General features: G+C 42.9%; 1 protein-coding gene across 1 annotated transcript in view; it reads right to left on the bottom strand.

The window, feature by feature from the left end:
- Positions 1 to 1,414: 1,414 nt before the first annotated feature.
- The window catches only part of OTOG (otogelin), a 96,417-nt gene continuing 73,416 nt past the window's right edge, over positions 1,415 to 24,415 (bottom strand). The window contains exons 40-56 of the mRNA XM_051966752.1: positions 22,883 to 23,103; positions 19,841 to 19,979; positions 19,293 to 19,487; positions 18,292 to 18,504; positions 17,464 to 17,568; positions 16,785 to 16,892; positions 15,813 to 15,914; positions 13,205 to 13,303; positions 11,583 to 11,623; positions 10,525 to 10,600; positions 10,174 to 10,352; positions 9,011 to 9,115; positions 7,174 to 7,293; positions 6,126 to 6,171; positions 3,417 to 3,496; positions 1,595 to 3,237; positions 1,415 to 1,550 (exon numbers count right to left, since the gene is read on the bottom strand). Coding sequence (XP_051822712.1) covers positions 3,037 to 3,237; positions 3,417 to 3,496; positions 6,126 to 6,171; positions 7,174 to 7,293; positions 9,011 to 9,115; positions 10,174 to 10,352; positions 10,525 to 10,600; positions 11,583 to 11,623; positions 13,205 to 13,303; positions 15,813 to 15,914; positions 16,785 to 16,892; positions 17,464 to 17,568; positions 18,292 to 18,504; positions 19,293 to 19,487; positions 19,841 to 19,979; positions 22,883 to 23,103 — 2,030 coding nt within the window. The 3' untranslated portion in view covers positions 1,415 to 1,550; positions 1,595 to 3,036. The remainder of the gene's footprint in view (positions 1,551 to 1,594; positions 3,238 to 3,416; positions 3,497 to 6,125; positions 6,172 to 7,173; positions 7,294 to 9,010; positions 9,116 to 10,173; positions 10,353 to 10,524; positions 10,601 to 11,582; positions 11,624 to 13,204; positions 13,304 to 15,812; positions 15,915 to 16,784; positions 16,893 to 17,463; positions 17,569 to 18,291; positions 18,505 to 19,292; positions 19,488 to 19,840; positions 19,980 to 22,882; positions 23,104 to 24,415) is intronic.

Genomic DNA, 24,415 nt, shown 5'->3' on the forward strand with positions numbered 1-24,415 from the left:
CTCGTTGAACTCCCCTAATTGCCTACCAGGAATCAGCAGCCAGCACCACCCTATTTCTACCTGCCAGAAAGCCGTCAGGACCTCCACACCCACTGCCATTGTCAGCCCCCAGTGCCGCCCCTTCACCCACCACCTGACTCAAATCTTGAGTCCGCCCCTTATGGTGGTGTGGTTTGGAGCAAATTTCTAATATTCCCTATCTATAACGTGAGGGTGTCGGATGGGATGGAAGGGAAGAAACAAGCATTTATTAAGCCTGTGCCAAGCCCTGCACAAAGTATTTTACAAATATCTCATTTGATTCTCACAACAACCTTGGGTAGTGGAGACTATTATTAACTTTTTATACAGTTGAGGAAACTGAGGCAGACAGATATTAAGTGATTGGCTCAGAATCATGTAGCTAGTAAATATATGAGACTGATTTGAACTGATTCAGGTCCAAAAAAGTTAAATTTCTCCTCAGAATGACAGTGGATAAGTCAATCTCTCTGCCTTAGTTTATTCATCTGTAAAATGAGGTTGTACATGATTAACATATATTGGATTATTTGCCTTCTAGAGGAGGGGGTAGGGAAGTGGGAGGGAAATTGGAACACGAGGTTTTTCGAGGGTCAATGGTGAAAATTATCCTTGTTTAAGTTTTGAAAATAAAAAGCTTTAATAAAAAAGACCACCAAAAAGAAAGTTTAAAAAATAAAAAATGAGAGTGTAGCTCCCTCGACTATAAAGCTCCCTTGGGGCATTATCCAGTGCTCAATCCACTGTACTACCTAGTTGCCTCCAATATCCCCTTTCTAACTCTGAAACACTCCTTTTCCTCCTTCTCCATACCAATGATGGACAGGTTGGGCTATAAGGTCCTTTTCTCCATCATCACTTGGCTAGAAAGGCTTTTATTTTGGAGAGGATCAGTTCTCTAATCATTCATAACCCCCTCCTGCATAGAACAGTGAAGGGGGAAACCTCTCTGCCTTACAAATAAGTGAAATGTCCTAAATCCTGATGTTCTCATCAAGGGAAGTACATCTAGGCAGTAATAATAATAGCTCTCATCTATACAGCATTAAGGTTAGCTGAGCACTTTATCAAGTGATCTCATTTGAGCCTTGCAACAAGATGCTATTATCATCCCCATTTTACAGATGAGTAAACTAAGGCAGAGAGGTTGACTTGCCCAGGGTCATATAACTAGTAATTTTCTAAGGAGAAATTCGGTTTCTCAGGTTTTCCTCATTCTAAGTCCATCCACCATATCCCACTGTGCCTTTCAGTGAGCAGGTCGGAGAGGGGATATCCCACCCAATACAAACCCCGTCACAAGCTGTTTCCAGCCTCCAGTATGGTACCATACGTGAGCTGTGCTGCTTTGTAAAACCAAAGTCAAACCAGAGAGACTCTGACACTCCTAATGTGCTTCTCAGCTTTCTTCTTGGCATTTATTGGATGCAAAAGAATGACACGGCTGTAGAAATGTGCAAGGGACAAAAATGCTTGTGTTCTTTTTATCCTTCCTCAATGGCTGATATGACCCAGGGTCTAGGAAGGACCTTCAGGGAACTCAAAAGCGCACAAGGTCTCAACATTCATGGACCTTCAGGGAACTCGAAAGCGCACAAGGTCTCAACATTCATGGACCTTCAGGGAACTTGAAAAGGCAAGACAAGATCTCAACATTCATGAGTGGCAGTAGGTTTGCTGGAGAGATGGAGGTGGGTCCGGAAGGAGAGCAGAAGCCTGAATCCCTTTAGCCTAATGCTAAGGTTGCCGGGTCAAGTCGAGGTGGACATCCCCAGGCTCAGACGTGACCTTTGGGCCAAATGCTCAGACAATAGTTATGATGGAAGCTGTCTTCCACCTCCAAAGCTGTTTCACTTGGGAAAATATGCCCTAAGATCTTCAGAGTTAAATTCTGCAAATGGGGGAGGGAGATTAGGAATCCTGGTTTTCCCCCATACTAGATTTCTTTACCAAAAAATTCTGGAGACTCACATCAGAAATTATTGCAAGGACTAGAAGGTTCGTTTAAAGGTCAAGATCCAAGGGGTCAGTCAGCAAAACCCCGGGGAGCATTTGAGGAAGAAAAATTGCTTCTGAGAGAGATGAGCTGCTTTGGAATTGGATAACTTTGGTCTAGCCTGGAGTCCCTGAAAGAATGAATCATTGCTTTCTTTCACTCAGCTACCTCATTAAGCCATGAAGAAGGCCACGGGCTTCTGCCAGGCTATTTTCTACAATGCATCAGGGAGGGGTTCGAGATGATGAATAGTATGTACATGTCAGGACCTTTAAATGCTTCCCTAGATAAAAATGCCCGTAACTGAGAGTCAAGCAGTATTTCCTCCAGGTGAGAGGGGCTCTCCAGACCATTCAGGCAATTCCCCTGTCCCTCAGAAAAATTAGGATCAGCCAGCAGGCACCCTGTTTTCCAATTATAGGCCAGAAACTCCCTCTCCCAATCCCTTTCACCCTCCCTGGGCCATCTGCTGCAGTAAATCTACTCCTTGTTCCAACCAGGATGTTAACACTAAACTAAATCCTTCATGCACCATACGATGCCATCATCCATGTCCCATTCTGTTCGACTAAAAGGGCAAAGTGACCGGAGATGGCCAACTCCCACACTTCTATATTATGTCTCCCCTCCCTCCATCCCTAGCAAGAGTTGGCTGGGGGGCTCAGCTGGTCTCCTGCCGTTCCTAGAGTAGAAATCTGCCTCTGCCCTAAGTCATAGTCAGACTGTAAAAGACAATTTCGTTAGCAGGAAGCAGGGAGTGGGAAAGTCTTTCTGTGATGAGCGCAGCTCACCCTCTGGGACTGGCTTTCCTGACCCCTCTAGCACATTTGCTGCCAAGGTGCCCACGGCCAAGGGTCCTGAGGGACACGGAGATGAAATCTCTCCCAGCCCCCCACCCTGCTAGGGTATGAGGAAGGGGCGGGAGCCAAGGGACTATCCCCTTGACTCTTGGAGGATTCGGGAAGTTGGAGGCGGAGGGGAGAAGGGCCGCTAGCCAGCTCTTCCTTGGAACAAAGCTCTCAGAACCACTGGCAGGCACAGTCTGTGGGCTCCTGGATGGTGTAAGGCACCCACGAGGCATTTCCCGTGCAGAAGAGCTGCACTGAGCGCCGCTGCAGGCCCATCTCCCGGCAGCACTTACAGAACCGAGCGTACGTGTTGATGTTGTAGTTGTAGATGCTCGCAGAGGGGCACTTCCCGTCACAGCTCACGATGTTCACCTGGGGCAGACAGTGGGGATGGAGGCTGGGGGAAGCTGCTAGCTTTCCCTCAGAACAACCCAAACCAGCCCCTCCCAGCCCGGCCTCTCTGTCCCCAGCCAGGCCAGATGGGGTGCTCTGGCCCAACGTGTCCCGGAGTCCAAGGTCTCTCCCTCTCTCCCCAGGACCCCACAACACACCGGTGTGTTGCTTCGGCAGTCACTCTTCCGGATGGTCATTCGGACAGTCACCTTCTTACAGGACCGCCCGTCCTCCTTACCTGGAGAAAAGCAAGGAAAGGTGAGGGAGGTTGACCCAACACCATTCCTTGCCCCCTGGGGCAGAAAAGGGGTAAGGAAGGGGAGTGGAGTTTCCCAGGCACTTTGTTGTCATGCACTGATCCTTTGAGCAACTCTCAACTCATGCACTATCCCCTGCCCCTCACAGCTCCCAGGGCCTGACTCTCTGGGGGGAAGAGAATCCCCATCTGAAGGAAAAGAACAAGCAGGTCCTATGTCTGGGGCTTGGTGGTGAGGAAGCGACCAAAAGCCTAAATCCTGAAACCCTCAGCCTTGGGCACCAATCTTTACGGAAGACACTGGATGACACCACTGGGGTAGGGGGTTTCCAGCAATGGGCATCCAATGGGATCTAGGGCAAGGACCACTGGATTTGAAGTCAAGAAATCAGGGCTTACTCTGCCACTCAGCCAGAGGAGACTTGGTCAATTGTGCAATCTCTATTTCAGTTTCCCTCAATTAAAAAAATACATATGTTTTATGGAATTGAATTAAATCCAATTGGCTATCTCTATTTCAGTTTCCCTCAATTAAAAAAATACATATGTTTTATGGAATTGAATTAAATCCAATTGGCTATCTCTATTTCAGTTTCCCTCAATTTAAAAAAAAAATATATATATATATATATATATGTTTTGTGGAATTGAATTAAATCCAATTGGCCTTTTTGTCTTAATCATTCTTGTCATTAATCATCTTAATAATCAGTCAAATAGTCTTGGTTTGACTCTGGTGGCCCTGGGCGGAGGATGCAGCCATATCCTGGAGGTGTTCAGCAAGAAGCAGGGGCAAAGCAGCTTTTAGTGTCTTTGTGGATGGTAAGAAGCGAGCACTACTGGGGTACACATGCATGCTTTAGGAGCCAATTCCCTGCCCACAATTGAAGACCAATTGCTGCCAGTGGGCCGTTCTCAAAAGGGCCTTTTTAGCAAGAGCAGAGAGCCACAGATTCTCCCCTGCCCTCCCCCAGGCCTCCCTCCTACCCTTTCCCTAGGGAGCTGAAGGCCAAGGGCTCCATGAGCAGAGGGACCATTTTCAAAATCACCAATGGAAGGCCACTTCACCTTGACTCCCACTGACCTGGGTGACAGCGGGCACTAACCCTTGGAGAAGAGGCAGGACTAACTGGGAGCAGAAACAGAGCCCCCGGGGAACCTGGGGAGAGCGGGACAGGGCCGCAGGTCATTCTCAGGGTGTGTGTAAAGTGGATCATGAGGGAAGAGGAAGGGGATCCAATTAGGGCATTAGAGAGAAGGTCCAATGAGGGAGAGTGGAAGGAGGAGGACAGTGGGGAGGGGAAGATGTAGATCATACACTCAGACCACCTGCATCCCCCAAATAAAGCTGTCCTTAAGGGCATCTGGGGGATCCACCCACAGAAATGGTCTCTGAGGGGCTGTCTGGGGCAGAAGCTTGGGGTCATGCACCTCTCTGGTGAACCCTATGAGATTTCTAAGAACTATATTTTTAAAAGAAAAAATACCAGATTACAATTATATTGAAATAAAGATGCAACCTTTTTTTCTTCTAAGTTCATGGATCCCAGAAATCTATTCATAGATCTCTTGGGGGTCCATGGACCCCAACTTAAAAGCATTCAGTCTACAAGAAAAAGCTGCTTAGGGATGTTCCATATAAGTGAAGGAAGCCCAAGACAGATCTCCTTAATCCCTCCCCTGGGACATGGCCCTAGAGTAGCCTAAGCCACTCAAAGGGCAAGCTGCTCTTCCAGAAGGAGAAGAAAACATAGATGCTATATATAGACAAGGGACTCCAGAGATCCACCAGCCCAACTCTCCCAATTTGAGGATGAGAAAACCGAGGCTCAGGGAGCCATGGGATTTCTCTAAAATCACACAGGCAGCAGAGGTGGGATCTGAGCCTGTATCCTCAGACCCAGAGCTAGTATTCGCTCCCTTCCTTTGCATCCCATAGCCATGGAAGAGGTATAAAGTTTCTGAGCTCATGAGGACCAAGTTCTGCTTTCTCAGACTCACTGGCTTTCCTACGCTCCAGCTTCCAGCCGATTGGCCATTCTGTCTCTCACTCACCCTACATCTCCAGGTTCTGTGCCTTAGCACAGATACCTGCCTGCTCCATGCCTTCTTTCTTCCACTTCGTAGAACTACTCTCTTCCTTTAAGTTGCAGATCAGGCCCATCTTCTATATGGTCTTTCCAGATGTCCCACCACACTCCTCTCTTCCCCCCAATTCCCTCCCTCCTCAACTATTTCTTTGTTTTTATTCTTGTGTAAGTTCTCATCTCCTTTGTTAGAACTTATGTTCAATCAGAGCCTGGATTGTTTCATCTTTTGTATATTTTTGCTGTATTTTTGTGTGCTCAATGCTAGAACATCACTTGACACAGAAGAGGCATGTAATAATTGCTTATTTGATTGATTCTTTAACAAGATGCACCAGGCTGGCTCTAGTAAGTACCCAAGAGGAGTGAGGTATGTGGTATATAAAACCATAATGATCTCCCGGAGTCTCGCCTGAGAGGCTGCAGGTAGAAGCGGTAGGATCCCACCAGGAACAGTTCTCCCAGCACTATGCTACCCAGTCCCCAGAAGCCCTTTGGAGTCATGCAAAGGCTGGGATACTCACATGTCTTGCAGCATCCCTCCAGAGAAGGTACCACGGAACCCCCCACCTGGATGGACAGAGGCAGATGATCAGCTCTGGGATAAATTGACAGCTCTCCTTCATACTATACACACCCAAAGCTTAGCAAAGCATTATTCAGGAAAGAATCTTCACGCTCAGAATCTGAGACCAGAGCACAGTTAATAGAGGTAGAGAGTGGCCCTATAATTCAGGTCTCAGATCTGCTTCCCCTTCCCGTCCCCTTCCATGGTCTACCTTAGGTAGACACATCCTAAGGTCAAGTCCCTCTCCATTCCTGGCTTCTGCAGCCAAAGAACCAGAGAATAAGTGTCTAGGTCCTCCTGTGAAAATCCTGATTCCTTTTTCAGGCTAGCCAACATGAATCTACATGGGACATGGGACAATTGGGTATGGCTATGAGTGTGGGAGAGCTCCTAGTATTGGGGATGATCCTATGGCCTTGCCCTGCTGATTACCTGCTTCTATCCAAGTTTCTTTCTTTCTCCCTCACTCTCAGGTCCCTGCTCTAGTCATCCAAGCACACTGATCTTCTTCAGCACTAATTGTTGACCTCCAGATTCAGAGGGGATTTTGCAGCCTTGCATTGGGACTGTACTAGCTCTAATTCTGCATATACATGGATGGATGGATAGATGAATGGATGGATGGAAGGTTGGATGGATGGATAGATGGATGGATAGTGGATGGATGGATGGGTGGATAGATGAATGGGTGAGAAGATGTATGGATGGATGGAAGGCTGGATGGACGGATAGATGGATGGATAGATGGATGGATAGTGGATGGATGGATGGGTGGATAGATGAATGGGTGAGAAGATGGATGGATGGATGAATTGGCAAATGGCTAGATGGAGAAGTTGGTATATGACTGAATTAGAAGGAAGGGAGATTTGCCCTCTGCCTCTTCGTGCTCTAGAGTATGCCCTGACTCACAAGGAAACTGAAACTTGAAGGACTGAGAAGATCTCCTAAAAAACATCTCAGGTCAGGAACACCCTTGGACATGCCATTTCCATGGTCCTTACCTTCCCACATTCAGTCTCATTGAGGGGTGGACAGGTGATAGGGGACACAACCAGGACTACGCCCAAGGCTGTGATGCTGCAGTCATGACGAGCACAGTCTGAGATCCAAGATGTTCCAGGCTGTAAGTGAGATGTGTAAGGGGCAGTTGGCCCAGAGGGTTTGTACAAAGTAAGAGTTCCCTGAGGACTAAGACAGGCCTTCCATGAAATTTTCCTACTGCTGGAAACTCAACTGGTTTCTGCCATGCCCAGCCTCTAGGTTACTAGTACATGTCTGTTCACCATTTCTGGTGGATTAAAAAAAGAGTTTTGCGACCAGCAGGATGATTTCAGAGAGGTCCAGAGAGACTTATATGAACTGATGCTAAGTGAAATGAGCAGAACCAGATCATTATATACAGCAACAGCAAGATTATATGATGATCAATTCTGATGGACATGTCTCTTTTCAACAATGAGATGATTCAAACCAGTTCCAATTGTTCAATGATGAAGAAAACCATATACACCCAGAGACAAGACTGTGGGAACTGGGTGTGGAACATAACATAGCATTTTCACTCTTTCTGTTGTTGTTTGCTTTCATTTTGTTTTTTTACTCAGGTTTTTTCCTTCTTGATACAATTTTCCTTGTGTATCAAGATAACTGTATAAGTATGTATACATATATTGGATTTAACATATATTTTAACATATTTAACATGTATTAAACATGTACTCCTGCCATCTAGGGGTGGGGGTGGGAGGGAAGGAGGAAAAAATTTGGAACACAATGTTTTGCAAGGATCAATGTTGAAAAATTACCCATGTATATGTTTGGTAAATAAAAAGCTTTAGTTAAAAAAGGAAAAGAAAAAAAGAGTTTTGAACCTAGAGGTAGATGACCTAAATTCTGGTACATATTCTGCCATTAATTCTATAAAAATACAGAATCTTTGAGCTGGAAGTCATTTCATCTGGTTCCCTTATTTTACAGAGAAGGAAAGATATTGTTGGGAAAGTCACTCGCCATCACATCTCTGAATCTCCATGTCCTCTGCAAAGTGGATGTACCCCATTTCTTTCATTAAGTCATAGTCAAACTCAACCAACAAGCATTGTTTAAGGTATTAGGTTGTGGTTGGAACACCCTTCCTCCTCACCTCCACCTTCTGGCATCCCTGGCTTCTTCAAAACTCAGCTCAAGTCCCACCTTCAACAGGAAGCCTTTCCCAATCTCCTGCCCCACCCCCATGCTTTTTCTCTGATCCTAACTTCATATATATATATATGTATGTATATATATCTATACACACACACACACACACACACACATATATATATATCATATATGCATAGTTATTTGTATGCTGCCTCCTCCATTAAAATGTGAGCTCCTTGAGAACAGGGACTGTCTTGTGCCTTTCTTTATGTCCTCAGAATTAGCATAGCGGCTGGCATATAATAAGTACTTAATAGTTATTGCTTGATTAATACTGGGGATACAAACATATAACTGAAACATTCTCTGCTTTCTAGGAGCTCATGTTCGAATGGTACAATCAATATAAAGTACTTTGGAAAGGTAAAAGCATTAAATGAATGTAGGGTGCAAACAAATGAGCAGCAGAGTTTGCATAAAAAAATCTTTTCTATATGGCTTAATGCAGTTGCTCTCTAGCTCTGCCCAAAATATGCTGTTTTCTGGGCACTGATGGTCATATACCTCACTCTACTAGAAGAGACATATGGAGTCAATCTTGAGCCCAGGAGGGGGCAAAAAGATGGAGGCTTAGACCAAGACTATTTCCATAGATTCATTGGGGTTGAGAAGGGCTGAGGGAAGAAGAAGACTCACCAGAAAAATGACCTCGGTACCATTGGGATACATGAAGAGGCAGGATACGTTCTTGCAGGAGCCACAGCAGGTGGCCAGGTCCTGAGGAGGCTGGTACTCTTGGTTCTATAAATTCAGCTAAGTCAATTCCATCCTGAGACATTTAATCTGTACCTGCCAGATCTTCCCTGGATGGGACACTTAATGCCCAAGAATCTCCTCTAGCCTCCAACTTAACACAGGACTCAGAAAGAATACAGGGGAAACAGAAGAGGAGGTTTACTGAGATACATGGGAATTCAGGAAGTCACCTAGTTCATCCCTTTGTGGTCTCTAGGGAAGACCACATCTAACTCAGGAACTGATAAAAGTTATCTGTTCTAAAGTCCAGCTCTATTATAAGCAACTTAAAATCTTCTTGCTGCATTTCTACTACATATATTCTTCTTTCTTTCCCTTTTCTTTTCCCTTTTCCTTCCTTCATTCCTTTTCTCCTTCCTTTCTTCCATCTTTCCTCCCTCTCTTGTTCTCTCCCTCCTTCCTTCTCTTCCTTCCTCCTTCTCTCTCTCTTTCTGTCTCTCTCTCATCTCTCTCTCTCCATCTCTGTCTTTGCCTCTCTCTGTCTCATCTCTCTATCTATCCCTAGCTACACTTTCTTCCCCCCTTTCTTTGCCACACACAGGCACACACATGCACTCCCACTGAGGTATGGAACATCATTCTCCAAATACTTCAGGAGTATTGCCACAGCTTTATATTCCCTAGACCAGGGCTTCTTAAATTTTTTCTCCCAAGAAACTTTTATGTGACCCTATAAAATATGTAAACAAATCAGACATATATTGATAATAAATCATAATTCCACATTCCTCACATTCATAGAACCACATATAGGATCATGATACACAATTTAAGATTTGCTCTAGAATTGTTCTATGTTCATGGTTTACTTTGGCCCTGCTTTCCTTCTTTAATTAGTTTCCACCTTCTCTCAATTCCTGTGAAACATTCAACTTCCCCCACAGGCAATCTCCTTCTTAGAATCCTTGATTGGGACATGTTTTCCCATTCATTCATGTGCTTCCTGTTTCTGGAGATTATGAGTCCCTGAAATTGGTTAGCGTCCCAGAAGAAAAGGAAAGATGTCCCACCAGATCCCCCCAATACTGTGGGTGGGGTCTTACCTCCTCACACTGTACATCACAGATCACAGATGTAATGTTGATGTGGTAGAAGTTAGTATGAGGGTCAAGCACATCAGTACAATGGGAGGTTCTGCAGACACCATCAGCTGAGAGCTCCACCACCTTCTGGCCAGGATGCAGGACCCCACGTTCCTGGCTCAGGCAGACTGGGGCCTTCACTGGTCATAGAAGGACACACACTGATCCCAGTTATGACCCTACCATCCCATCCCTGGTGTTCAGAAGTTAATCACTTCAGAGAGAGGACCTTCCCTCACCAAGGATGGAGAGTGGAGCCCTTGTGTCTGGATAGGTCTTGCCAACACCCTACTGTTTCCCTTGTTTACTCACCACAATTGTACTTGACACAATCACAAACATTCTCGGCACTCTGTGTGAATTCTGTATCAAGCTGCGGCAGCTCCCACTGTATGCACACAGAGGTCAGTGTCAGTCTCCTATGGCTACCCAGTCTTTCTGCCCAGGATAACAGTAGGAGAGGTTTTGAGCATCCCCTCTTTGGCTGTCAGACATTGGAAGGTGACAAGTAGTTCTGGGGAAATTTCTGCCTAACCTCTTAGCATAGCCAATGTATTCCAATGTATTCAATCAACATATTTCTTCCTAGCCTCTTTCCATAGCTACTCAGTGAAAAAGAGATAGGACCATCCAAAGCTCAGCTGGGAATCTATCCTGGAAAGGGTCAAAAGTTAAAGTTTATTATTCCCTTTTTAAAGAACAAAGGCCCAGAGAGACCAACAAGGGGAGTTTGGGGAAGATGGGTGAGGGTATTGTCATAGAAGTCACAGGATCTAGTTCTCATCTTGAACCTGCCACTAATATTTGCTGTGTGTCCTTAGAAAAGCCTCTTTGGACCTCAGTTTCCACATTTGTAAAAACAAGTTGGAATATATAATGTTAATATTCTGTGGTTGGTTGTTTTTTTTACTTGTTAAAAGTAACAGAGAAAGTTAAGAGAATCCTAGAAAATCTAGATATGATAGACCTCTGGAGAAAACTGAACAGAAACCGAAAGGAACACACCTTTTTCTCAGTAGTACATGGCACCTTCACAAAAAATGACCGTGTTTTAGGGTATAAAAACTTCACAGTCAAATAAAGAAAGGCAGAAATAGTAAATGCTTCCTTTTCAGACCACAATGCAATAAAAATCATATTCAATAAAGGGGCAAGGAAAGATAGACTAAAAATTAATCGGAAATTAAACAATATAATTCAAGATAACAGTAATTTAGTGGCAAATCTTGGTTTCTAATTCCTGAAAAATCCTCCTCCCTCCATTTCTTTCTTCTCAATTATAAGAAAAACTTAATAGTGGGATAAAGGAAGGGGAAAGATAGAGGAGAATCCAAGATAAGGAGCAAAAGAAAGAGGCACATGGGACTTACCAGGTGGCACTTAGGCACAGGGATTGTGTCACAGTCACATTCTGAAAGAGAGAAAGGGCCAGACCCAGGTTAGGCTTGGGATGGACAAGTCAAGGTGCTACCCTTGGTACCAAGACCACCATCTAAGCCTTGATTATCTAAGCATCAGTTATACACACAACCTTCCAAAAAAAGACCTCAGGCTCTCATTCTATTTCCCCATATGAGTTGTAGCCAGGGAAGTAGAGAGTGTTCTGGAACTCAGAAAAATGAACACTAAAGCTTTCTCAACCAGAGGGAAAGGACAGAGGGCAGAAGAAGCATTGATTTGCCTCAATCTGCATCCAGACTCCCTACCTTTGGAAACTAATCTGCAAAGATAAGTGGAATGAAAACTTCTTCCTAGCTTTTTTCTCTTTAAAACTCTTGGTTTTTAGACTATAAAAAACGTATTGACCATGCTTAATCCCAGAGGAGAAACAAGGCAATGCACCACCCTCCTTTCATTAGACAGGTACAGGACAATGCAATTCAGTGGAAAGTATTCTGCCTTTAGGATTGGAGGACCTGGATTGACATTGCACCCCTGTGGTGTGCTACCTGTGTGACATGGAGCAACCTCTCTGACCTTCACTTTCCTTATTTCTAAGGCAAGGAATTGGATTAAATGACCATTAAGGTCCCCCACAAGCTTATATCCAATTGAATGAATATGGACATAGAACATAATCTACAATGGTGAAATTCCTAGTGTAGTCATTTCATTTTGACTTTGGGTTTTTTGGTGCTGTTAATTGAAAGCTCTCTCAAAGTAGAAGTGATCATGAGATAAAAATAGAAGACATTAATAATTTTTTAAAGGAACATGTTTAATCTCTGTTAAAATGTGTTTTTAAAAAACTATACATCCAAGGCAATCCCAATGGACTTTGGACAGAAAATGTCATCTGCAAATTAAAAAAAAAAAAAAAAAACTAAGGAGACTGAATGTAAATCAATACATGCTATGATTACTTCTTTTTTTTATCTCTCCCATGGTTTTTCCCTTTTGTTCTGATTTTTCTCTCCCAACATGATTCATAAAGCAATGTGTATTAAAAATAAATAAATTTACTAGAAGAAAAAAATTATACACTAATAAGTTTGTAGGGTTTTTTTTTTGTTCCAATCTCTTTAACAAAAAAAGAATTTTGAATCTAATCCTCATGTTTATTAGATATTATGTGTCTTAGAAAAAACACAAGCTATAATTTAAGAGGAAAGAGTGTTAAGGTCAAACAAGGGATGAAATAAGATATTCTGAACAGGGAAAAAATCAAAGGTTTTTTACTAGCAAAAGTTCAGGTGCATTGTGGAATGTTTCTTATTCTCTTCTGCTCAGGTAGGGGAGGGACTGAAGGACTCAGCACTAAGGATGATGGAGATGTAAGGGTTTGCTTCACTCCCTCATGAGGAACCCTTTGAAAATTGTCATAATTTCAATAATAATTCAATAATTTCAATTATTAATTCAATAATTGGGCTACTTCAATAAATATCCCAAGCTCAGAGGCTCCTTGAGATTGAGAACACCTAGCAAGAGAAGAATCCAGTTGCCAGATGATGCCCCCAGCCTGAGCATTGTTGCCTACAGGTTCACTTACCACATGACTTATATGGGCAACATCTGTCAGGACTCCACACCTCTACCAAGGATGTGCCCAAGCCACACTGCAGTTGGGGACAGCGAAAACTCTGGCACTCTGGAAGGGAAAGAGAACAGGTTACAACGCGAACACTAAAAGAAACTACCCAAAGTTTGGGCATGAAAACCATGGGAATGTTCTGACATGGGACTATGTGTCTAAACAGAATTTCGTATCAAGTACTCTAGAATGAGCTAATTTCTGACTTGCCACTTACGGTCTTTGGTTAGCCTAGAGTTTGCCCTTGTGCCATGTTAATATTAAGAATGTAAGACTTTTCACTTACATGAACTGATGTTAAGGGAAGTGAGCAGAACCAAGAGAACATTGTACACAGCAACAAGATTATGTGATGATCAACCATGATGGACTTGGCTCTTCTCAAAATCAGTTGATTCAAGGCAATTCCAAGTGTGATGGAAAATGTCATACACATCCAGAGAGAGAAATATGGAGACTGAATGTGGATCAAAGCATTGTCCTTTTACTTTTTTCTTTGTTTTTTTCCTTTCTCATTTTTCCCCTTTTGATCTGATTTTTTTCTTGCACAACAAGACAAATATGGAAATATGTTTAGAAGAATTGCACCTTTATCAGATTTTTTGCTGTCTTGGGATGAAGGGAGGTAAGAAAGGGAGGGGAGAAAAATTTGAAATTCAAAGTCTTATAGAACTGAATGTTGAAAACTATCTTTACATGTAACTTAAAAATAAAATACTATTGAAATTTCTAATTGGAAAGTTCAATGAAAAGCTCCTCAAACTTAATTTTCAGGACTTGAATTATGTGATAAACTAAACAGAAATGGATTGATGTGAGCATAATGTATAAAGGAGGATATTGAAAGGTGACACCATTGACTTTTCTAGAAGAACAAACTTGCTTTAAAATCATTGTAAAGACCTAGAAGAGATGACAAGAGGGAGAAAAGAAGAAATGGAAAGAGTACGAGATGTGGATGAGTAAAACTGTGCCTTACTCTATGATGAGTTGGCTCTACCTACCTTCTGGATAACTGGACTAGAGGTTCAATCAAAAGATTAAGAATCTTAACTTTTTCTATTTGCAACCCTTTTTTCACCAGAGAAATTTTTATCCAACCCCAGATATATAGGTATGTAAAATAGACTTACAAATCAAACATTTACTGATAATCATAATTTTATGACCCCCCATACACAGAGTCATGACCCACAGTTTAAGAAGCTTTTCAATAAATGACTGTATATAGACTTCTGGGAGATTAGATCCTTTTTCAAAAGTTATCCTAAGGGTGGCCTAGCTAAGTTCCCTCACCATAGTGACAATTCAGTTTGTTGGAGACTTGGAGCTAGAAACTCAAACATGTGTTTGTGTTATAAGAGAAAAAAAATATGTGAAAAGCAACCTTAAAATTAAATTTCTCCCCAAATCAAATTTCGGTAAATTAAATCAACTCCTGATAATAACTCACATTATTATAGGTTCATAGGATGTTTCTATCACCAACCCTGTGAGGTGAATAATATAAAAATTATCATTCTCACTTCATAGCTGAGGAAACTGAGGTTCTCAGACATTAGCTGTCTTGCTTAATAAATGGAAACTAGATCTAAAAACCAGAGCTCCTAATTCTGAGATCTGTTCTTTTTCCATTATGCCCTTAAGTTATTCATATTGCAATTAGAATTACTTGCTTAACTCTATATATTTGTTATGTGAAATTGGGGGGAAATTGTTTTTTCCCTAATGGGGAAGGAGAAGAAGGAGAGAAAAACAGATTTTTGTGAATTTTTTAAAATCATTTTTAAAGGGAGCAGCTATAGGTGTGAAAAGTTGCACACCCATGCAGATGAGATCACTCTATTACTAGTTTTGCCTCGTTGTTATAGTTTGTTACAAGAGACTTCTTAGGGAGTAGAGGTAATCTATAAATGTTTATAATACAAAAACAAAATGTATCAGAAAACTTTTAACTGTAACCCTGTTGCAAGAATAAAAAAATACAAGATTTCCAACCAGGCTGAAACGGTACACAAGCTATCCTGGAGCACAAATGGTATCTGAACTCATCTCAGGTAATCAGGCAGTCAGTCAATAGATGTTTATGAAGTGCCTACTATGTGCCATTCCTAAGCCCCGGAGTTCTGCTAAGGCACAGTCTCATTCCTTCAGGGCTATATATCAGCACGGTGTGGGAGAGCCCAAGTTCTCAAGAGGCTGCTTTGAGGTCTTGAAAAAAGTCCCTCCAGCTCTCTATAATACCCAAGAAAGCTATGCAGACACTTTGAGAACCTGTGGAATCTTAGAAATATTAAAACTAAATTCCCTTAAGCAAATATCCTGGATTCTCCAGCAGAGAGGATCAATTTTCTCTCTGATTATGCAGGATAACATTATGCTTTGTTTGAGGTCCCAATAATTTGTTTTAGAGGTTAAATGTGACCTTTTTGGGGTTTCCTTAAGAGGAGGACACTCACTCCATTGGTTCTTAGGGCTTTTTAGTAGGGACCGAGGGCACAGGCAGCAGGGAATGTTACGGCAAGGTCCCAGAACCTGCGGACACCTCCCTCCACGATAGACTCACCACAAAGATAGACTGGGCAACAAAGTTCTGCAGTATCACTGTCCACTGTGAGTACCTCCCCTTCCTGACACGTGGGTAACGGGTCCGGACAAATGTCACAGGCTGCACCGGCAGGAAAGGAATAGAAAAGACCACATCAATTGGAACAGAGAGGTTCTGGAAGCCAGTGTGGACAGCTAGAGAGCCGAGAATTTTGGAAGGAATAGAAGTTGCATAGGGGAATCTGCACCAAAATCATGGATGGTGTTTTCAAGGCTTTATGGTGATCCCTTTCTAGGGAGGGTTTCATCAGAAAGTTTTTTTGTGTGTCCCTGCTTAAAGTCACATAGTGCACAGGTAGCAGAACCAGGATTAATATTATTATTACTACCATTATCAATAACTAACATTTACATAACATTTACTATGTTCCAGGCACTATGGTAAGCTATTTATAAATATTATCTCATTTGATCTGCACAACAACTATAGAAGATAGATACTATTTTTATCCCCCATTTTACAGATGGGGAAACTGAGGCAAATGAAGGGTTTTTGTAGGGTTTTTTTTAAAATCAATAAATATTGGGCTGGTTTGATTTCAAGTTTCAGAATTAGAATTAAGTCTCCTGTTTCCCAGATCATGACTTTTTCCACTGCATATCACTGCCTTTTATCTTTGCTGTTATCTGCTAATTCTTCCCCAGAGACAGGCACTGAGGATGGTCTGTGATACCATCATTCCCTGCATCTGGAGAAAACTTTTCCTTGCTACTGCTCCTAACAGGCCAGCTTGCGCTCAGGTAGGAAGAAAAAGACCTATGGATGGGTAATGTGGGAGATGCTGAGATAAGTCACTGCCTCCTTCTGCGTTGGTCAGAGCATTGGTGATCTTCACAGACAATGCTACAGTGAGGACTTTGATTTTTTCTGGGGGTGGGGAGTGAGAAGAGGCAGCCCTGTCTCATTAATATGATGTCATGACCACCCTACCACAGAAATAGGAGATGCAGCAAGTGTCCCCGAGCCGGCCAGCAATCACCATCTGGTCCTGGCGACACTGAGGATCGGGCTGGATTTCACACTGCTCTGGGTCACATTCTGGGGAAAAGTCAAGCATTTCTGAGCCCCATGCCTACCTCTGGCCAAAACCCACATCCAGACCTGGGGAAGACAATATTAAATTTGGCCCTTGTTTGTAGGTCTTCTCTTCCTCACTGTACCTACCATGAGCCCCTCCACCCTCCATTCCTTTTTTTTTTTTTAATAACTTTTTATTGACAGAACCCATGCCAGGGTAATTTTTTACAGCATTATCCCTTGCATTCACTTCTGTTCCGATTTTTCCCCTCCCTCCACCCCCTCCCCTAGATGGCAAGCAGTCCTTTACATGTTGAATAGGTTACAGTATATCCTAGATACAATATATGTGTGCAGAACTGAACAGTTTTCTTGTTGCACAGGGAGAATTGGATTCAGAAGGTATAAATAACCCGGGAAGAAAAACAAAAATGCAAGCAGTTTATATTCATTTTCCAGTGTTCTTACTTTGTCACCCTCCATTCCTGAGGGCTGCCTAATTCAGTGGGGCCTGGAGTCTGGGGAGCCCCTCTTCCCAGAGAAAAGAAGGCAGCTCCAAGTGATCCATCTCATAATTTGGATGCTCACTTACCACAGGTATAGCTGGGACAGCAAGATTCCTCCTGGTAATGCATGAGAAGTCTATCCCCAGGGGGACAGGTCGGGGTCAGCCCCTCACACAGTGTCTGATTACACACTAACCATGCAAGAAAACAGAACAGAGGCGGTCTGAGGACTCTCCAGCCCTAGTCTACCCGGCCCCCTTTAATCATGAGAGGGACTTCAGATGAAGGGACTTGACTTTCAGGGAAAGCCCCTGACTCTAACCTCATCCACTTCCTAGTCTACCTTCACTAGCCTCCCATATTCTAAGCTCAACATTGTACTCTCAAACCCAATATTCCAGGCTGGAGTCAGCAGGACACTCTCCGAGATTCAAACTCCCTGGGAGGTCCCAGAGGAATTAAGGGCTCAAGTGCTTTCCTGTACCTGCCTCCCCAGCTCCCTGCATAACTGTGCTATCATGTATACTCCTGTGAACAAGCCTTGGCCAATGGGCATGCTGGAAATACTCTCTACCATTTTCTCACTATATAAAATTGTTAGATATAACAAAATATATTAGATATAACAGGATAATCATAAATTAATAATTAGAATCAGGATTGTTTTAAGAGCTAGAAGGGGCTATAGAGCTAATCTAATCCGATGTGTTCATTCTTAAAGTTTTATTGATGTATTTCATATTCCATTCATGTCTTAATATATATCCCAACCTTGATTGGAACCTTTCTAGCTAACAAAGTCAAGTGGCTAAGCAAGACTAACTAAGAAAAGTGACAAGACAAGGAGTATATTTTTCTCCATCATGCACAAGGGAAAACAGAACCAGAGAGAGGATGGGCTGATTTATACTTACCACAGACTGTGCTCAGGCAGCAAGGGTCTGTTGTGGGTAGCTGCAAAGCCACTTCTCCAAAGCGCTGGCATCCACCGGGCTGGGTAACAGGGCAGCCAAGATCCACAGGGGTGATAGTGTTGGGGGCCACACACTGGTCCTGGCAGCAGCCACTGAGAGAGCTGTTCCAGATTTCACCGACAGCTCGGGGCACACCCAGGCTATCTGTGCATGCTGTGAGGGCAGGAAGGTCAGGAAGGCTGAGAGGACTCTGACCTAGCCTCCCTGGTATTACTTTGGACGCTTACTCTGCCATCTGCACAGAGCAAAACTCAGCACGAAAAGGGCACAGCCTTTACTCATTAGAGTCATTTAGTTTATAAAATCTAGAAAAGGAAAGAATCCCAAGGAACAATCTAATCTAGCCCCTTGAGATCTAAGGGATAAAGAAATGGCTTGTCCAAGATGATGCAGATAGTAAGCATCAGAAGTGAAATTTCAACCCAAAACCTCTGATTCAAAGGTCAGGATAGTCTATTTAGGTGGAATGGAACCCAAGGATACTGGGAAAATTATGTTGTCTAGCAAGCAGGAGCCTTGACCTGAAATAAACCAATTCTTTTCCCTTCTTCATGTGCTAATCCGAGGATAAAATCTCACAGGGCATCCTCCCCAATCCCTCACACACCTCCCTCCTTCCCCTGATCCCCCTGATCAGGGCCTCTATCCATGACTTTGACTCCAGAATCAATCAACAACCATCTGTTGACTACTAAGTGCCGGGCACACTGTTTTGGGTGCTGTTGATATAAAGATGAAAATCAAATAGTCCCTGTTCTCAAGGAGCTTACAGTCTGCTAGCCAGAGCCTACAGGCTGACTCAGGACAACAGGAAACACTTGTTTCTTCCCTGGTGTCAGAGAATCAGGGTATATGTCATCCCCTCCATCTCAATGGTCTCTGATCCCTGACTCCCCCAAACCTGTGTGCCGGGCTGGGGGGACCCCATAGTTAGTACTTACCACATTTCTCCTCAGGGATGCAAAGCGGTGAATGGAGCCTGTGCAAGACAGTACCATCGGGGCACACACAGCCTTCTCCAAGCACTGAGCAGAACTCCGGATCTGGGGGCTCCCGCCCTCCATCCTGGCACGTCCTGGGAGTGTCACAGACTGCCACACATGCCTGATAGGTAGAGTCTCCAGGACATAAGAAGGCTGGAGGGAAGTCAGACAGTCAGTCAAAGCATTTATCCAGCATGTACTAAACACTGCTAAATGTTGAGAGTGCAAAGAAAGGTGAGAGCATTATTCCTGCTTTCAAGAATCTTAAATTCTAATGGAGGGGTACATTCAAAAATTGTACATACAAGATGCATACATATATACATTCACATGTGTGTATATGTATGTATACACACACAGGAAGTGGGGGTTCAGGGTAAATTTTGGTTGATGGAGGCAGATCCTATTAGAAAAGGGTAGATGTAGGGGGGAAAAGGAGGAGACCAAGAAGAAGGCAGGGTTGTGGTGAGAAAGAAGGCTCTCCCTGCCTCCCCTCCCCAACTCACGGCAGTAGTCAGAGCGCCGCCACTCAATGCACACGTTGAATTTGTGACACATAGCCACGTATACAGTTAATGCCACACAGGGCTGCTGCACGTATTTGGTGTCTCTGATCCACAGCTCACAGAATGACTCGGGGGTTACCTGGAGCAGAGCAACCAGTGAATGCCATCTGCCCACTCCCCCAAAGGCTTGAGTTAGTACATCGCTGCTCATCCCCAGTGGAGTCAGTCTATGTTGATAATTTTCCTCACTGACTGTGCCTTGTTCCCTGGCTCTTTAGGAGAACAGCTCCCATGCCAAGTGCCACAGCTCTGTCTCCTCTCCATCCCTCACCTTTTCAAAACTGGACACCTTCATTTCCTTCAGGAAGCCCTCCCTGACTTATCCTCCCTAAGCTGCAGCTAGACCTTGAATGTCAGAGTCCACATTCCTACTCCAATTATAAATCCAGGACTGTGCTCAGAAAGAGTTCCCCCCCTCCTCCCCCGCCCCAATGCTGATCTCCATACTCTGCCCCTAAATCCCCTGAGGATTATTGCCTCAACTACATTGCTCTCTTTCCTAGACAAATCTGTTTCAACAAATTCAACAAAGTCTACAAGACTTTACTAAGCACCTACTGTATACAGATATGTAAAAGCCACTACAAACAGTCCCTGTTCTCAAAGAGTTTCCATTCCATTCTATTGATCAGTTCCTAAGCTCTGGACCTGGGTCTCGGTGACATTGTAAAATGATTTTACATTTGTTGGTGAAAATCAGCCCTCTAACAATATAGCCACAAAATTTTCAATTCCAGTTTGGAGTCAGGAAAACCCGAGTTCAAAGCCAGCCTCAGATATTTAAAAGCTGTTTTAACCAGGGAAGTTGCTTGTTTTCCTGAGTTTCCTCAACTGCAAAATATAGATAATAATAGTATTTACCTCTCAGAATTGTTGTATAGTTGAAATGAGATAATAGCTCTAAAATTCCCTTAGCACAGTGACTAGTACATAGTAGGTGTTATATAAATGCTTCTTCCCTTCTCCTTCCCATCTCCCTCTCCCTCTTCCCTCTACACACCTCAGCCAAATCATCACAGGCAAAATTCCCAGAGTATGCTACTCCTATGTACAATGTGACCATGACCATGACCCTGGAGAAGGGATGGAGCCCTAACTTCTCTTCTGAACTCCTACTGCCTCTTGGATATGTACAACTGGATATCCCATAGACATCAACATGTACAAAACTCAATTTATCTTTCCCCTCCTCCAACCCCAAACTTTCCCTTCTTCCTTACTTCTCTGTTATTATCAGTAATGTGACCATTCTCCTAGTCACATATTTGGTGCCTCTGATCCACAGCTCACAGATTCAGGAGTTACCTGGAGCAGCCCAATCAGTGACTATTATCTGCCCACTCCAGCAGAGACTCACAAGCTGGTATCATCCTTAACTCTTCACTTTCTCAATCCCTTTATCCAATTTTTTGTGAAACCAGTTGTTCCTTTATAGCATCTCTCCTGTGTCATGGCCATCATCTTAGTGCAGATTCCCATCACTTCTTGCCTGGATTGCAACAGCTTGCTAGTTGGTTATTTTGTCTCAAATCTCTCTTCATTCTAGTCCATCCTCCACTCAGCAATCCAGATGATCTTCCAGATGCAGTCCCTCCATCACCACCACCCCCATTAAATAAAGTCCAGTAGCTCCATAATTCCTCCATGAGCAAATATAAAATCCTATTTTGCTTTTAGAGCCTTTCATATATTTCCCTTTCCTATATTTCCGTTTTGTATATTTGGCCCTTTCCTATATTTCCAGACATTTTATACATTACTTTCTCAACATGTTCTATAATTAGGGACACCATTCTCTTTGAGCTTTCTTACACACAATTCTATGCTTTTTCACTATCTCCCATGACACAAATTCTTCCTCCTTTTTTTTCTTTGCCATCTTGTTTCCCTGATGTCCTTCAGATCTCAACTAAAGTCGCACTCTCTCTATAACAATGTCTTTTCTATTCCTCCTTAATGCTCACACCTTCCCTTTGAGATGCTTTCCACTTTATTATATGTGTGTGTGTATATGTTTGTATACACACACACACACACATCTTATATGCTCATAGTTATTTGAATATTGTCTTCCCTACTAGACTGGGAGCTCCTTGAGGGCAGGGACTGTTTTTGCCTTTCTTTGTAATCCCGTGCTTAGTACAGCACCTGGCATGTAATAGGTGCTTAATAAATGCTTGTTGACCTGACTGATATTATCCACAGAATCCCTGAATTAAGTGTCCATGGACTGGGCTGGCAATTATTTAAGATTTTAAGTTGCAGAGAAGATGCTGATGTATTATTACAGGGCATTTTCTATATCAGTTTTCTATACCAGTGGAAATCACAGGTCCAGTCCTAATCCATAAAAATCTTTTAAAAATCCAATCTCTGAGCTAAAGGAAAGGAATCTTGTCCAACAAGGAATTGGGAAATTGCAGCACCCTAGAGGTCAGAATAGGGCAGCTGACAATATTATAACGATTGGTATCACACTTCCATATATACTGTGGTAAAGAATATTAAAGCAATAAATATTGAAATATTTATAATTTTTTAAACAAAGTCACAGACTCTAGGTTAAGACCACTTGATTTAGAGAGTAAGAGATGCAGCATGGAGGATCATTTGCACATTTCTTTACCACCACCACCTCTTTACCAGGATCATTCTCTATAGGACTTTAGAGGAAGCCAGCAAGACCATTAACTATTAGTCTATCTTGCTCCTGCACCAGCTCCATCCCATTTTCTGAATCTGGCCTTGAAATTCTGTTACAGAGAACAATATTATTCTCAATATGTGTCTCCTAGCTTGGTATGTTCCAATTAGGAACCTTATAGGTCACCAAAAAGGATTCCAGGGGCCATAATGGGACACAGGTCATCTGGGTACAGAACTGGGGTGGGTGATGGATTAAGAGAACAAACTCTCTTATACCCACTGGTCATTGCCTGTCCCTTCCCGTTATGATGGGCCCTTCCATAGGAAGAAACATACAAAAGCATGGCAGCTACTAAAGGTGCGGTTGGAGACCATGCGGATACAGGGCGAGCAGTCTGCAGTGGCGCAGGTGTCCTCCCGGAAGCGGAACTGACCCACCGAAGTCAGGGTGCTGGGCAACTGCCAGCTGTCCAGAAAGGGGGTGGGATCTTCAGTTTCCTTCACCACAGTACCATCAGGCAAGGTGAGGTCATTGGCCACATCACCATCACAGACACCTATGGGCAAAGCAGAATGATGGGACCCATACCACCTTGGAGAACCTGTATCAGCCAAGATAGGGATGGTGAGCATCACAGCAGAGAACATGGAGGTCCTGATTCAAAATTCCAATTTCCTGTACAGTCCCTGTTCTATTCCCAACTCTCTAGTATTCCACATACATTGGCCCCGGACCTGATGAGCTCTGGTCACTTCCAGAAAGACCAGCCTCAGATACCTCCAGTTGCTCACTCTAAGGATGACTATGAACTGGCTAAAATACAGCCCTGTCTGGCGAGGCTGGCCTCCACACTCCAAACCTAGCCCTTGGAGCAACATGAATCCACATTATAATAGTCAGAACAAAGGGCAGTTCTCTTCCAGGTGAGCCTGTTCTACACCCAAGTCCCACTAACAGATATACCCATTGACTCAATTCTCACTATGGTTTAAGAAGTCTCCACATCTAAGAAAGAACTGAAAAAGATGGCTCTTAATACACCACCTTTTATAGTCTATGTCATATGGACCCATTTCTAAACTTTCTCAAGAGCATCTCACTCTTTGGAACTCTCTTCCTGATTGATGGAATTGGATGTGATTGTGTTTAACTTTTTGTGATTAAAAAAACAGGAAACAAAGGGAGTATCTATTCACTGGAGAATGGCTGAACAAATTGATATGTGAATAGGATTGAATTTTAATGCTGATTGAAAAACAAGGGATAGAGAAGACTTCGAGAAAAAGAAGAAAATTTGTACCAACTGATATAAAAAAGAATAAAACCAAAAGAAATATATATAATATCCATATTATACACATGTGTGCAGATATGTATGTTGTTATATATGTGTGTATTATATATACATGTGTATATATATACTTTATATGCATACATATATGTATATATATGCAAATATATACATATATATTTATGGCTAAATATATATATGTATATATTATATACACAATCACATTTTATATATATATTAACATGGCTAAAAAGAATACTAAAAGCCACCTGAATTCTGATTAAAGATCATTATTAGTTCCAGAAAATAAATGACGGAAGACACTTTTCTCCTCTTGGTTGAGGGGAAGGGTTTACAGATGCCAAATTACGTTATGATATCATATCCAAAAGCATGTTTTAAGAACCTTATGTGTGGTAGGCATCACACTAAGTGTTAGAGATACAAAGAAAGGGCAGAAAGCCAGTTTCTCCTCAAGGAGCTTGCAGTCTGATGGAGGAAACAGCTTGCAAAGAGTTATGAGGGAGTAAGATTAAAATGGAGAAAGTCTCCCAGGGAAGGCACAAGTATCAAGGGG

Source organism: Antechinus flavipes, chromosome 6, assembly GCF_016432865.1.
Source record: "Antechinus flavipes isolate AdamAnt ecotype Samford, QLD, Australia chromosome 6, AdamAnt_v2, whole genome shotgun sequence".
Taxonomy (NCBI): domain Eukaryota; kingdom Metazoa; phylum Chordata; class Mammalia; order Dasyuromorphia; family Dasyuridae; genus Antechinus; species Antechinus flavipes.